We start from the raw sequence: 16,910 nt of genomic DNA, 5'->3' as shown, positions 1-16,910 counted from the left end.
TCATCACTGCTGACAAAAAATAAACTTTAGACATTAAATATATTATTTGGCCTGGTTGTGAACTTAGCTTAAATTTATCTATAACTAAAAGCTTTTTCACTAGAAGATTACTTTAGCCAATACCAGGCTGGAAAACCTGCCCAACTTTTGAATGCTGATGTCCAGATCTGAAATAAGGAGGGGATGGCATAGTGATAGGAGTTGCAGGAATGGAGTAGATTCAAATTAAAGAGTCTACATCCTGTAAACCATTTACAAAACTCAACCCAATTCATAAATATAGGTCATTAACATGAAAATTCAGAAGTAAGGAGAAATAACAGTGTTCAATTCAAAGACATTTTAAGTAAAAATTTAAGGTCTCTTTAGTATAGACTTCAGTGGTTCTTTCTCCATGCTCGTCTTCCTAGCGCTGTGGGCTTAAACATTAACTGCCCAAAAAAAATGCCAGTTTTGCTGAAACACATGTCTTGGCAAATCCAAATCTGGTGTTCAAATCAGGAAACTGAAGATGTTATAGATTGGAAAGGAAGAAAGGAAAAAAAAGGTCTCTTTCCCAATGATCTTCCCCTATGATCTGCTTAGGGCAGTTTATAGAATTAGAATGGTTTAAAATACCCCATGAATTCAACCTACAAAAAAAGAAGGATCTGCTTAAAAGTTCATTTTCAGATTTGATGATCAGTAAGAAATAGGAAAGAAAGGGGATTTGTGATCATTGATGAGAAAGGCACGCAAAGCATAAAGAAGTCATGCTTTGGCTCAAAAAGCAAGAGCCTTAAATAAGAATTCATGCAAGTGATCATTAATTTGGTATACTGTGAGAGTATAAGAAATACTCACTAGGTTTCTAATTCAATCAGGTAAAGACACTGACAATTATTTTGCCAGGAGACTATGCCAGAAACATGCTGTTAGGAGAAACAAAGTAGAAATGCTGGTAATACATTCTAATTCCTTGATATGATTCAGGAGTATTTTCTGTAGTGATAAGGCTGAATCAGGAAACAAGTTGGATAGAGGAAGGAAACTGGTAAGGTGGGGGAGGGAAAAAATGAGAAAATTAAAAAAAAAAAAAAAAAAAGGAACATCAGGAAGTTCAACCAGATAGGAACTGATGAAATTTGTTTTTCAATGTCTCCGATTCCAACTTGCAAACCAAGGGAGAAAAGACACACACACACATACACACACACACTCCCCCAACTTCTGGTAGCACTGGCCAGCACAAGTACCTTCTGCAAGTCTCAAGGGGCCCTGGTAATTTCAATTCAATATATTCGATCATTTCTTTGTCTTGGTAGAAAGTGCATACATCTCTAATTTAGGTGCACTCCAATCCAGAGTTAGTCTTCTAATTAATATAGTACAAAGATGGTAGGGAAAAGGACTTGAAAATTAAAAATCTACAGAAATATATAATCAGTCATTCCCACACTGAAGAGTGTATTAAAAGTTTTCGGGCCCAGCCCAGCGTGGCTCAGCGGCTGAGTGTCGACCTAGGATCCAGGCGATCAGGGTTCGATTCCCGGCCAGGGCACATGCCCGGGTTGCGGGCTCGATCCCCAGTCAGTGGCGTGCAGGAGGCAGCTGATCAATGACTCTCTCATCACTGATGTTTCTCTCTCTCTTTCTCCCCTTTCCTCTCTCTGAAATCAATAAAGATATATTAAAAAAAAAAAAAAAAAGGTTTTCGGAGTAACTGGTAGTTTGTGACAGTCTTTCACTCTTTAAGCAAGCAGTTCTGAATAGCCAGACCCAGCTAGGGAAGCAATGCCCCAGAGAACCCCATGGCTTAGGGGAACCCAAGTGCCAATAAAGTTGAGCACGGTCCCTGAAGAGATAAGACGCCTTAAACTTCTGTAGCAGTGGAAACCGGTCAAGCCTATGAAAAACTATTCCAGAGGGAAATGCAATGTCTGAAAGCTCATTCCTGGCAAACGGGATTGATTTTCAAAAACATAGAACGGCATAGCACACATTCATTCAATAGTCCTCTATCAAAAATTAACTGATGAATATTTCCTACTCTCAGAGAAGAGATAGTTATTTATTGACCACAAAATTTTAAAAGAAAAAAATATTTCAAGAATCAACTTTGAAATTATACAAACCATCAGTAATAATTAAGCCCATTTAAAAAAAAGAGAAGAACAATGAGATTTCAATTCCCTGAATCTCTACCGTGTACCAAGCACTGAATTTATCACAGGCTGGGGACCCAGGAATGAGTGTACAGGTCCTCCGTAAGAAGTTCACTGTCCTGATGTAAAAATACAGTGGTTGGATTTCTCCATTAGACATACAAAGGTCAGATAGGATAGAAAACATAATTTAAATTTCATAAATGTGTCCTAGACATCTTAGCTTGGATTGTTTTGTTTCAGTGTTATTTTCTTTTTATATCTGTATATTACATGAAAAATTAAGAAATCTTATTCTTACCTTGGCACAGTTTGTTCCATTGCACAATATAAGGCTCACTCCTATTACCCTCACAAAGAAAATTTTCATTTCAAGTGATTGGGGTTTTTTTGACTAGGAAGAGATTTTTATGCATAGTCCTGGATTTTAAAGTTTCTTTTTTGATCAAGGACTCCTTTGAAAATCTGATGAAAGCTCTGAACTTTAGATACATACATGCACATATGTCCACATACAAATTTTCATGCAGTTTAAAGGAGTTCACTAACCTCATTACAGTGAGTGTACCCTGAGATACTGCCCAAGGAGCTCTCCTATAGACATGTTACAGATGACAAAACTGTCACATAATAATGATAGAACTTTGTATTTATATATCACTTTACAGTTTGATACATTTCCAAAATAACTAAAGTAAATGACTTAATCAATAGGTTTGGACCTTTAAAGACATCAAATGATCGATTTGATTTCTACAAGGCTTTCTCCTCCAAAGACCCATATGATAGAAGACATAAAATCTAGCATGAATAAGAGTGGGAGGTAGGTCAGGGAAACTACAGTCGGCCCTTAAAACCTGTGTATTGATCATTACTGATAGGAGCAGACTCAGCATCAAACTGAGAGAGATCAGATTGTTCACATATATTCTATTTCAAATTAGACAATTCTGTTGGTAGCAGTGCTTGTTGGGGTCAGGGATGGTGGTGGAGGGGGTGTGACTATAATTGGGGTTGCATGAGGGAGATCTCCGTGGTGGGAGGATAGTCTGCATCTTAATCGAGACCGTGGTTACAGGACCCACCAGTGTGATAAGTGGCACAGAACTCCACACAAAGACTGCAGCAGTGTGAATTTCTGGTTTTCATCTGCACTGTAGTTATATAAGATGTAATCACTGGAATAACTGGGTGAAGGGCACATGGGACCTCTCAACTTCTGATATATCTTTATAACTTCCTGTGTGTCTAAGATTATTTCAAATAAAAAGTTAAAAAAACTCTCATGTTATTAATCAAGAGCTGCTGTCTTTTTAAATAAAAATATATTCAGATCACTCATTTCATTTGAGAGACCAGAAAATGCACAAGTAACACAGTATCTATGCTCCAAAAACTCAAGCTAGCTCTTTCTGAATTCAGCCCACAGCTCCAATGGCACAGTAAAATCGTTCCCAAAGCTGGCCCAGCGGTTTGTAATATGAGCTAAACCCAAAACAGTTCAACTCTGACTGAAGGCAAGGCAGAAGTTTTAAAAGTCAAATATTATTTTCAGCAAAATGAGAATAACAGCCAATCATTTCTCCACAAAGTTACGATAAAGTTTAACTACTTACGTCTTTGATAATATCTAAAAAAAACTTCTAAAGTACAACTAAAATCATTTAGATGTAGATTTTTTTTTTTTTTTTTTTTAATGCAATGGCAGTACTGTGGTAGAGGGAAAAGGACACTGACTTTGGAGTCAGGGGGACCTGGATTTAAATCCCATTTGTGCCACTTCGAAGGTTTATAACAAATATTTCTGAGCCTCCGTTTCCTCATTGCTAAAAAGGTGCTAATGCCAACTTCACAGGACTGTTATGAGGGTTAAATGAGATACTACCTTAAGTGTCTAACATAATACCTGGCACACAGATGATTAATAAAGTTGTAATTTTTGTTATTATAACAGTCAGGGGTTGTAGAAATTAGTAAGCCTGGGTTATTGTGGGAGAGATGATGTTGCCCCCAGCCAGACGTGGACAATGTCTAAGGTTCTCTAAATGTAAATGCGGGGACATCAATATCAGCACATTATCCAGAGCACCAAGGATGTCTTACTGCTTTAACAGTCAGTACTGTCATGTTTCTGAGATTCCCCAGGTACTTGACCTGCAGCAGCACCTTTGCCTTGGCAATGCCGAATATAAATTCAGGCCAATGTTGCTATGGGGGTCAAGGGAGTAAAAACAAAGCAATATTCTTTCCAACTGAGAACTGGAGCCAAAAGAAGTTGTATTTTCAAACAGATCTGATCAAAGGCCTCCGCCCTTGGCTCTAAGGGCTGTTTTAACTAACAGGTAAGGTTTCTTAGCAACACTTTATTCAGGTGTGCCTCAATAAAAGCAAACTCTCTATACGAAAATCCTAGTGTATGTAAAATTTAAATTTAAAAGTAACTCTGACTTTTGATTTGTTGTCTGAAAATGTAACTAGATTTAAATACATTCTATCTTATATATACATGCAGTATGTCAAATGTAAAACTGCAGTGGCCCCACCTACTAAGCGAGGTGCATTCCATGCAGAACGACCATGACCACCACCACCACCACCACCACCACCATCATCACTACCATCATTACCTGGAAGCTCCCAGAAAAGCAGAATCTTGGGTCCCTCCCCACCCTCACAAACCAGAATCTGCAGCTTAACAAAATCCCCAGATAAAGTGTGTACATATTAAGATTTGAGAATCCCTGTCCTAGGCAATACTTGTGATCCTAAAGCCAGCAGCTCTACAAATACAGGGTGGGGCAAAAGTAAATTTACAGTTGTGAGTATGGGAAACAGAGTTTATTCCTATATTATTACTTATTGATTATTGCATTATTTTTCCATACGAAAAACTGTAAAGCTACTTTTGCCCCACCCTGTAATAGTTACACATCACGGCTTCTACTAGTGGTTCTCAATCCTTACTCCTTATTACACATTAGGATAATCATCTCAATCACCTGGGCAGGCTTTTATTTTTATTTATTTATTTTTAAAAAATATATCTTTCTTGATTTCAGAGAGAAGAAAGGAGAGGGAGAGAGAGATAGAAACATCAATGATAAAGGAGTCATTGATCAGCCGCCTCCTGCACGCCCCCGACTGGGGATCGAGCCCGCAACCCGGGCATGTGCCCTGGCTGGGAATCGAACCCTGATCGACTAGATCCTAGGTCGAAGCTCAACCATTGAGCCACGCCTGGCTGGGCTAGGCTTTTATTTTTAATTAAATTTTTTTTTCCTTCTTATTTTTAATACTTACATATGAACCCTACCCCAAGATTTGGATTTGACTGGCCTGGGGTAGAACCCTGGCATTAGCATTTTTTTAAAAGCTGCTTAGGCGATTCAAGTGCAAGTGTTGTTGAGAACCAGGGCTACAGATCAAGGGCTGCACCGTGACGTAAATCCACCTTGCCAAGCAATTAGGATTTCAGAAGGATTTCTCAGAAGAAAACGTTAAACTAGAATGAAGACTGAGATGCACCTGGATATAAATCTTGCACTAAATACAGTGATATTATTCTATCAAGGTGGGTCTTCTCTGCACCAATTGCACTGAAACAGACTTCCCCTGGGTGGGTAGTGGGCAACTATTTCTGAAGCTCCTGGAATACAGGCTCACTTTACCATGATCACAAATGACTACACCACCAAAAGTCAAGTAACACCAAACAGTGTTGAGGGCCTCGCAGCACCTAACGCCAGTAAGTCCTCAAGGAGATGTCTGAGGAGAATTAGAATTCTCTGATTTCTATAACAAAAAACTTTCTTGTGCTTACCACATAAATTCTTTTAAAGTTCTACCAAAAGCCCATAACTAATATCTCCTTCCCTGATCTGCTCAACTGTAAAATTGCAAAGAGCATGCTGGAGAAGAGGAGGGCAGGGGACATAAGGGTTGGCAGCAGGGGGCAAAGGGGGAATCAAGGGATCCAGGAACGCAAGGACTTGGAAAAGCCCGTGCAGCAGGACCGCTAGCCTGAGAGTGGGAGCAGAAAGGTGGTATCCGGCTCCAGCAGGGATGTGGGGCTGAAGCAAAGGTGCACGATGTGGCCACAGGAGCGGGCTGTCAGGGAAGAGCAGAGGTAACAGTTTCCCTGGGGATCCCGAAATTACTGATCATGATGATGGTCAAAGGAGGGGTTCGAGAGGAAGACTGAGATAAGGCAGATGCAAAGTCCTCAGTGAACAGGCAGAGGGCCTGATCCAGGCCAGACACTAACCACTGAGGGGTAGAGGTGTGACCGGAAGCAGGGCTGTCTGGTGACCGCAGCTCTTTTTAGCAGCCTCTTGAGGATGAAGCATCCCGTATGACCTGATATTAGAACCTCCTCCCTACTGACCCACCTGCCTTTGATATGACTCAGCAGACCTATAGGCACCACTCTTCAGCAAGCCACGGGGCCTGGGTTTCCTTTCTGGGGCCTGCTTCATCTGTCCTTGCTGCTAAAAGCATAGGGTCAGAAAAGTGCTAAAAGACTAAAAATTTAGTCTCAACCTGCAAAGAAAATTGCCAAATAAAATTTCTAACAACTGGTCACTCCAAAGTCTTTGAAAATAATGTTAGTAACAAATAGCTATTATCCAGGGGAAATCTCTCAGTCTCGAGAAATATGAAAAATAAATGAAACAACTCTGTTTTGTTCTACAGTCACGAAGGGCCTTCCTTGGCTAGGAAGCAGTGCAGGGATGTAAGTATGACACACCAGATCAGCTGAGTAACAGCTGCAGTAACCATATATTCCAGATTTTCACAGACAATATCAATGTTAAATATTTTGATCCCATTATCTCTAAAAACCCATATTTAAAAAATTCTAATACTGACATCCAAACTACACCCAGGGCTGTCTCTTACAGCTGGAACTGGCACAAAAAGATGTTGTGCTATATCGCACAGACCAATTTAATAGTTAGGATTATGAATTATGGATTCATCCCATTTAGGATGTAGTTCAGTCACACTATTCTTCTAATTCTGAAACAAACAGTATTACACAGTGGAAGAAATACTGCACCTAAATTCCTTCCAGACTCTCAGTGCTGATTCAACACTGTTTCAGATGTTTTAAAAATGGACTAGACCAGAATGGGACTACACATATGATATTTTTCCTCCCCAAGCCATATTCCAAATAGAGTGATGCAGTCTGAGCAAAGCAAATGAAATCGCTGCAATAGCCTCCCTCTTTCCTGGAGACGGGAGAGATACTTTCTTCTTCAATAAATCAGCCACAGGATTCATCCCCGACTTTAGTCCAGTCCTCATATGACAAAAACAAAACCCAGATAACACACATCCTTTTTGGAGATTCCTTATAAAACATATTATCTACCAACTATTAAGAGGCTCATGTTTAGTCTTTGTTAAGAAGCCTCTAAAAGGTTTTTTTTGGTAACTTTGAAAACTACTATTCATAATAAACAGTTCTATACACAGTAGAAAATCAAACTGTGGAAAGAGAACATATCAGCTATGTGACTTAATACCTCAAGAGTCTTCTTACTCTGTCTTTTCCCAAAAACGCAGTCAAGATCTGTTCTGCTCCGAGATGATAGATCCTTCCCTAGAAAAACAACATGATGCCTTTTAGTCATACCAATCTTTCTAAAAGACAGAGAATACACATAAGCTATGAAACGCCTGAAAGCAAAATGAGTTTCAAAAAAGAAACAATTCTTTCTGTCTCCCCTGCACAGATGAAAATTCTTTAGTTAACTAATAATATTAAACTTTAAAATTACTTAAAAATCAAGTAAGTGTTTGAGAACCAGAACCACTTACATTCTCTTTATGGTAGAAACAACCAAGAGCGCATAGAATGAGAGGAAAACTGAATTCCAAAGCCAGCCCCACCACTGGCACGCCTTCAAGGTACCATTTCTGTGCCTCTGGGTTCCCCGTTTATAAAATATTTATTTATTTCACGGAGACACGAGATACGTAGGATCATGAAATGCAGAATAGAAAATGCCACTGGACACAGAGCTTCAGAGACGCCCCCCTCCACACACACACACACACACACACACACACACACACACACACAAAAATGAGAACACACTACAGCTGACACAGAGGAGCTCAATAATTGATTGAATAAATGAAAATTTTAAAATAATAAATGCAAATAAAAAGTATTGGATTAGGGTGAAAGAGTTTGCTTATCAGCTTTAAATGATAGGATACATGATAAAAGCAGGAAATTAAATGGCTTCTCACAAAAGCAGTGGCCAAAAGACCCATGATTCTTATTAAAAACACTAACTCTTTAACTTAATTTCAAACCACAAACCAAGTCATTTAAAATTCACTTTTTGGAATTTCCACTTCTACCAAAAATACTCTGTGAGCAGTCGACTAAATCCATTCCTATTTGTCAACTTGAGGATAAATTCCTTTTAAAATGTAACTGCTACATGTAAAGACTCGAGGCTCTGGGGGAGTACAGATCTGGGTTGGACACAAGAATTTTCGTTTTGAGTTGGAAGCCCGAGTTCCACTGTCATGGACTCACTTCTTGGTTTCCTGCAGCAAAACTGACTTGGCAAAGTAATGTCATGACCCAGAAGGTTCTAGTTCACTGACTATCACTGGGGCATTCAAATATGATATTGCTCAGTGACTCCATGAAATTAAAAAACAAAACACCCTTCGATTTAATGCAAAGCCAGGTGCCAAAACCAGTTTCATAGGCAGCAGTTTCACTGGTCCAGTCAGTATGACCAGTTCCTATCGGGAAGGACACGCTCCTCTGTGGTTCTATGCTGCTCTCTTCTGTCTTCCTGAGCTAGAAATAAAGGTTTCCTGGTTCTGATTATTGAGTAGAACCCAGAAAAATACCCCAAAGGAAATCGACTTAAGAACAAAATGAAGCATGTCCCAGACAGGATCTTAGAGAATGAACCAGAAGAGTGGGGAATAAAATTGGCCATGGTGGGGAGAAGTGGACAAACCCTCAGGAGGTTCTTATCTTTGTCATCAGTCTGTCATTTTGCACTGCAGAGCACATTCAGGGTGGCGGTTTCTATTTCAGAACAAGGAGTTGTGCTTAGTTCAAAATAGGTATTAGTCATCTATCCTAAACTATCTTCTGAAATGGAACAGGTACTCCAAAAGAAATGCAAATAAAGATCTCTTTTATAGCAATTCAACTAAAAGGAATGCTGGAGGGATTAAGAAAAAGAGGGTGCATGCAAGATTACAGTTTTAAAACAGTATGACAAAATATGACCCCACAGAGATGAAAAGCAAATCTCAAAATCAAAGGGAAACTGCCAGGCTGGTAGAGACAGTGAACGCTATACCAGGGAGGGTGCAAGTATTTCTAGTGTTGGTGATGGAGTCTTGTATCAGACATTTTTATCCTTTAGCAAAGTTCGCTTAAGTAAATGTAGAAACCAGGATTGTTACAGGCCTTGCTGAGGATTTGATCTGGAAAACAAAACACAGAGAAGAATTAAGAATCAGGGACTAAGGGTAAGAAACTTCAAGGTAGATAAAAAAGGAAGATGGAAGAGATATTGAAATAGTTATTAGTTAATGGTCCTGGTTGAATAGCTTATAAATGTTATAAAATTATGGCCACTTTTAAATAAAATATACATATTAAAAAAGAGTTTAAAAGCATACTGGTCTCAATTCTGAATGGTAGTCAAATCACAGCAAATACTGCTGATAAACTTAGATCTTAGAGAAAATGGCAATAAAAAAATTGAACAGACCACGAAATATGTTATCTGTCTGGATTTTTTCATGTATCTATTAACCTTCAATTGGCCAGAACGTTTCAAGAACCAGGAACCAATGCTTCCAGTAGTCAAGCTGATGTAACAAAGGTCCATGAAAGGATGAGTAGACGAAAAAGCAGTGTATGATCATTTCAGCTGTTTTTCTAACAATCGTGTATGGGGTTTTCTAGTCTATCAGTAAAAACTGGAAGGGAGCAATGTTACTGCTATAGGCAGGCACACATACAACACCAAGAAGTCCATAAGGAAGCAAAGGACACTATGAAAAATAAACATAAGGACTTAAGAATCAGAGATTTGGAGCCTTTTAGTTTAAGGGCAAAAGTCATGTAAAACCCAACAAGGTCTAAAGAGAAAATTGTATTATAGCACTGTATTATAACTAAGGCTCAAAAAGCCTGAGTTTCTCTACTCAGAGTAAAGGGGCAAGGACAAGAAAATGCAGGTTTGAGAAATATGTTTATTATAATAAAAAGTAAAACTTAAAGTAGGTAGCTTCCCTTGCTTAGAAAAATTATTTGCATTCCCCAGTCGAGAAGGATAAAACAAACAATATTATTTTTTGATTAAAAAAAAAAAATGAGAACGCATGGGACCGATAAGCCTAGGACAGAAGATTATGGCAACTTCCTTGCAAGGGTAATGTCAGAAAACCAGGAAACGAGGAGAATCGGAGTAGAGGTGAAATAATAACAAGATAGCCAGAATATTTTAAAAGCCTGCAATAGTGCTACTTTATATTTAAATGTCAAAAGAATTAGAAGAGGAAATTTAACACCCATCACTAGCAGAGTCCGACTGCGGGAGGAGGGGGAGGAGTTAACCATGCTAGATATACTACCATCTGTGTTTCCAGACTAGCAAGCCATCTACCAGGGCCTGTGCTGTGTGTGCAGTTTCCTTGTTTAAGAAGCAAAATACTACAAATTGTCATAGGGATAAGAAATCTGAGTAAATTACCACAATGAAGTTGCACAACTATAGTTTAAGCAACTTTTTATCTACCCATTGCACAACTGGGGGGAGAAAGCAATGCTCTTAACAACTTCTCACTGCATATAGAAAATGGTTTTGTAGAAAATGATATTTTCCCTATTGTTTCCTCTCTGTAGATATGGCATTGCCAAACAATTTTCAAATTAAAAGAAACCATGTTGAAGTTAGGCTTGCAAACAAATACGGAGGAAATTAACTTTTTAAGTTATCTAATAAATTTTTCAAATTGAAATTATAAATTTGGGACTAGAGAAAGAAATAATAATGTATCAGAACTAAAACGATGGCCAATATTGAGGCAATAGCAAATTTTACAATGCTGTTTGCTACTGTCATCTCACTAAAACAGAATTTTTATCTTCACTCTTCACACTAAGCTATGTAAAATGCCACCTTCCCACGTTTTAATTTCCTGGACTATAGATGAAGTTACAATATGACCCATCCTCATCAGCAAGTGAATTAGTTACTTTCATTATAAGTGTACCTCCAGGCTGAAATCATTATTATCCATAATGCTGAACAATCAAAAGTTCCATATAATGGGGTCATTGCAAATAAATCAAAGCAGAACCTATTTTAGAACTCAATGTCTTAAAAATCTTTCCTCACTTTACAAAAGAGGAAACTGAGTCTGAAAGAAGGAAAGTGGTTAAGTGATTTGTCTAAGAGAGTGATGGCCAGCACCCAGGTTTCCTGGGACCTAAAACAGCCTAACTTAGAGGAAACAGTCTATCATTCATATCCAGTGACAATAGTAGCACTACAAGAAAAAATTTATTTTATGCAACTAAAGAACTTTAAAATAATCTTTCCCTGTGGATTGTTAAGATGGGTGGTAAATAATTATTTTCTTCACTACCTGAATTTCTGCCTCCTTCTCCCATCTTTCTACTTATTCCCAATCTGCAATTCCTATTTTCCCACTCAATCTCCTCTACTTTCTCAAAATGTATCTGGAACTCTCTTCTCTGCATAGCAATGCCCCAGCTCCCCAAGCAAGGCTAATAAATAAGTACACCTCATTTTAAATAAGAATGAAGGCACAACACACCAAGCAGGTTGACAGGGTCACCTGGTGAGAAATAGAAAGCAGATATTCCAGGCATCCATTAGATTAAAGTAGATTAAAGAGGTTTATCCTGGCTTCAGAAAAATGCTTCAGGTGAACTCATGCATGTAGTCAGGTACTAAAAGAAAATCAGAAGGTTTTATTTGCAAAAGTGAAAGCTTAAAAGGATGCCATACCACCGAAAAGTTATAGGCCACTTTTAATATCATTAATTTGCTCAGTACCCTCCTGCTATATCAAGTTTTTTTCTATAAGGTCCAATGAGAAAAGGAGGCACATTTGAGGGCTTGGGTATGAAGCGACCATTTAGCCTCCTCTCAAAAGGACTGAAGGGGCAACAAGGACTGCAGCAGGTCTGGGGGAAAGAAACCTTGATCAGAAGCCATATAATGAAACAACAAAGGTTCTAACCTGGGAGAAAGGGGGATGACAGGAATAGCCGTGCAAACCACACCTGCTGGGAAGGCATGGGGAAGCACCAGTCTCTCCTTGCGCACATTCCGGAAGCTAGTCAGCTCCCTACTCCATTCAGCTCTGCCATTGGCTCTCATTTACACCAAACTCATTCCTACCTTTTAGGGTCCTGTGTCCCAATAAGAACCACCATTAATAGTTTAAAGTGGTGGGAATTTCAGCTCCCACTGCTATTCAGGTGGGTTCTAGGAGTTAGGGAATTCCCAATCATGCCAATGAGACTAAAGCAAAGAGACAGGCATGTACATCCTATAGAAGAACCATCAAATGGTGACTAGGTATCACAATATAAATGATCACCACACTTATATTTTAAGTATATTATGCAAGAAATAGGCTTTTGCGCCTGGTAAGTGCCTTTAATGCAGAATACTGTTCTTTGGAAAAACTTGGGGAGTTGGTAAGTTCAAGTTAAGTTGTTTCTTAACCAACAAAAGACCGCCACCTAGTGGTTAAAACGGACAACTGCACTCACAATTGACTTGGGAAGGGAGTGAGGATGGGAGGTCTGATGGAGGAAGACAGGATTTACCACCTACTTCTCAAACATGTTTCGTAACTCTATCTTCGCAATGACCATGGAATGCCTAAGTTTACACTCCATGAAATGAAGAAATGGTGTGGAATAATACAAGAATCAACTGGGGAGTGAGGTTTCTCATACTGGAGATCTCATTACAGAGCATAATTCTCCAAATTGAAAAATTTTAGGAGCTATTCAACACCAGCATTAAACTCTGAAAAATAATAAAATGTAACTAGAAATGTTGAGCAATTAATTAGAATTATTTTCTGACCTAGCCATTTAAAGTCCCTTTTCAACTCTAATTAGCAAGTTGACTGCCGCTTTGCCCCACCTCAGAGCTAATGAATCTGAACCTGCACTCTAACCAGATCCCCAATGGACTAACAATACTGAAACTTTAGCACTGCTTCAGATCCACCCAGTCAGGCCACCCCTAATTCCCCATTTTGAACGTAAAACAAGATGTGACACTGGTGAAGAGCTAAAAATGCTTTAAGAAACCCAGTGTGAACAAAGAGGTATCAAGAACAAATAAATAAATGCTTAATTTTACCTTTCGTGAATTTCTTATAATGAACACGGTTTTTGGAGACTTTGGACTTTTCTTCAAGGCTGAAAGATTTCTTTTCCTTGTTGTCCGAGGAGGAGTCTTAAAAAATTGGAAAGCATCACGTTAAACTCTCTGTAATCCATTCTCATTTATTCTCTTACAGTGACATGGTCTTATTTAAATAAAATATTTTGAAACCCTACCATTTATTATTGAACTCTAACCAAATGGTTGGAAATATTCTTCTTAAACTATGTACTACAATCAGGAGAGACTATTTTCCAGAAATGTATACAGTCTTCGAGGAAGAGAAATGAAAACTTGTGTTCACACAAAAACCGACATAGCAATGTACAGAATACCCTTATTCATAATAGTAAAATACGGGGAAATAACCCAAAATTCCTTCAATGGGTGAATGGCTGAGCAAACTCTGGTACACCCTTATTTTGGAACACTACTCCGTAATAATGAGCAATAAGCTCTGATACACACAACATGCTGGATGGAACTAAGGGGCATTATGCTTAGTGAAAAAGGTCAATCTACATACTATATGACTCAATTTATATGACATTCTTCAAATGCCAAAACTACAGATTGGGGGGGGGAAGCTAATGAATGGCTTCCAGGGGACAGAGATGAAAGTGGGGTATTGGAGGTTAGAGGGGTGGAAGGTGGGTGTGAATAAAAATAGACAGCATGAGGCAGCTTTTCTGTGGTGGTGAAATAATATTGTATCTTTGTTTTGAACAGGAATCAAACCCACAGCCTTTCGGGGTATGAGATGATACTCCAACCATCTGAACCATACCAGCCAGGGCAATCCTATATCTTGATTGTGGCAGTGGCGATATGAATCTATACATGTGATAAAATTGCACAGAAACACACACACACACACACAAATGAGGCTAAAAAATGGTGAAAACTGAATGAGGCCTGTTGGTCCAGTTAACAGACAACACCAGTGTCAATTTCCTGATTTTGATATTACACTACAGCTACTTTGGGGGAAACTGGGTGGTGGGTACTCAGGGCTCTTTGTAGTACTATTTTTGCAACTTCCTATAAATCTGTAATTATTTCAAAATAAAAAGTTCTTTAAAAAATGAATAAAGGTGGGGGGGCAGGGCCAGGTGGAAGCAGGCAAAGCAGGGGAAATGGAGACATCTGTAATAATGTCAACAATAAAAATAAAGAAAACTAAGTGAATAAAGGTAAGACAGGTTAACGATCATCAAAAACCAGATCAGAGATGAGAATCAGGCAGAGTGTAAAGGAGCAGAGCTGCACCGAGCTCCTGCCTCAAATATTAGGTTTCACTGGAGGCTCACCTTTAAGGGCAAAAACAACAACAAAAAGAAATCATTGAGGAACAAAGTCATGTGGTTATTTCTTTGACAAAACAAGAAAATGTGAGCCATAAAGAAGTCCCTCGGTTGAAATATCAGAGCAAGGAGATCTGGAGGGTAGAGTCAATTATAGGATAGTAACAAGCTGCATATATTCCCTCACCGATATCTATTCATCAAGTTCAGTTAACAGAGTAATAGAAACAGAACATCATAGGTAGGAAAGACACTGAATCTTCCTGTAGTTATGTTGAAAGGAAATAAAAATATGAAGTTAGATATAGCAGAAAAAGGAAAATTCTGCCTTAATACTGGAGCAAAACAAGCTCAAGTCCGTCGAACAACATGTTAACTATAATTCCTCCCAGGAATTGGTAATTTCAAAAGCAAAGTATAAATTATAGAGTAAGACTCTAACAATGCAAAGATAGATGTGTAAAGCTTTCAGACAATGCCTCACATGAGCTAATTATATCAGCAACCTGAAACAGGCTCTTCTACAGTCACTTCCCAAGAAGAGTTTGTGATTTTTTTAAAAAAGACTTCCCACTAGTAAGTTTTTCTTCTCTTTTTGTGGCCAAACACTTCATATGGCACATAACACTCTCAATTTTGATGTTCCAGACACAAATCACCTAGCAAGTTATCAGCATAGCTACTGTCAATTGAAGGCTTATGAAGTACTAGGCACTAGACTAAGAGCTTTCTATGCATTTTTTTACTTCATTTTATAGCCACCCTATCAGGTAGTTGCTATGATTATTAAACTTACTTCACAGAAAGACACCGAAGCACAGATGGGTTAAATAAGGCACACCTAGGAGGGGGCTATGATGGGATTCAAACCCAGGCAGATATGAGTGAGCCTGTACATTCTTGACCACTACACTGTGCCCTAGCGGAGTTGCTCTCTCACTTTGGAGGATGTAAGAACCACCTGGGGATCTATTTTCTCCATCTTCCCAGGACACAGACTTCCCAAAACATATCTGAACAAGGACAGACCTTTGGGGAATCAGTTTCTATCTACTTGTCCATGTGCACTCTTTCCTAAAACCGCTCTGATTCGGAGTGGATGCATCAGTCTGCTTCTCCTTCTCCACTTCTCCCACATGTCTCCCACCCACTTGACAAAAGAAAGGCACAACTCTCTTCTTAGCAGAGACAAAAAGGAACAAGCCAAAGTACTGGTGTCAGGGAAGCATCCTTTAATCAAAGTGGGAAAAGCAGTCCCCCCCCCACACCAATTCATCTCACCGAGAGATATACTTCCAAAAAGATTTTACTATTCTAATAATTATTTAACAAAATTTATAATATATTTTCTGGTTTTAGTAATTATAATATACTAATTAAAATAACAACTTAATCCAAAGGAAAAATATTTACACTTAAAGCCTTGAGGTTACTAGAAACAAACCAAAACCTTATGTGTTTACTTTGTGGCAGGGTGATAAATTTTTAAAAATCTATTAATATAAAATACTATGGGGTACATGCAATAGAAATATTATTTCACAGGAAAAGGAACTAGGAATATAATATTCCTGACTATTAAGGACTTGTTTGCATATTTCTAAACAGATGACAATGGGTATCAAATTGCTCTGGTATCTATCTACTGAATACATTCGGGATTAACATAATGGTTTTATTTTAAAATGCCAGTATTTCCTAATAGGCCAGAAATTATAGTACTTTGCAACTATTTAAAGCTATGATTAAAAGCATAATAGATGTTGATATAAAAATGTGAAATAAGGTATACAGCATTTTGAAATTCCCTTAGAGGATATGTGAGCAAAACATTTGAAGATCCCTATCCTAAACTACACCTCTGTGGATGACAGGTCATCAGCACCCCACTTTAAAATCATAAGGAACAAAATATCTGGTGGAAGTAACTAACATTTCCTAAAACCATGAGATTAAGTCCACCAAAAAGATAAGTTGAGTCTGATAGAGAGTAACTAATAAGACAAGACAATTTTTAAAAAATT

The 16,910-nt window shown here is 38.4% G+C and overlaps 1 protein-coding gene across 1 annotated transcript in view; it reads right to left on the bottom strand.

The window, feature by feature from the left end:
• The window catches only part of PINX1 (PIN2 (TERF1) interacting telomerase inhibitor 1), a 75,206-nt gene that overhangs the window by 44,688 nt on the left and 13,608 nt on the right, over nucleotides 1–16,910 (bottom strand). Inside the window, exons 5-6 of the mRNA XM_016210302.2 lie at nucleotides 13,559–13,654; nucleotides 7,676–7,752 (exon numbers count right to left, since the gene is read on the bottom strand). Coding sequence (XP_016065788.2) covers nucleotides 7,676–7,752; nucleotides 13,559–13,654 — 173 coding nt within the window. The remainder of the gene's footprint in view (nucleotides 1–7,675; nucleotides 7,753–13,558; nucleotides 13,655–16,910) is intronic.

This window comes from Miniopterus natalensis, chromosome 4 (assembly GCF_054644295.1).
Source record: "Miniopterus natalensis isolate mMinNat1 chromosome 4, mMinNat1.hap1, whole genome shotgun sequence".
Taxonomy (NCBI): Eukaryota; Metazoa; Chordata; class Mammalia; order Chiroptera; family Miniopteridae; genus Miniopterus; species Miniopterus natalensis.
The sequence above is the reverse complement of the archived record's forward strand: the minus strand, read 5'-3'. Positions and strand labels throughout refer to the sequence as shown.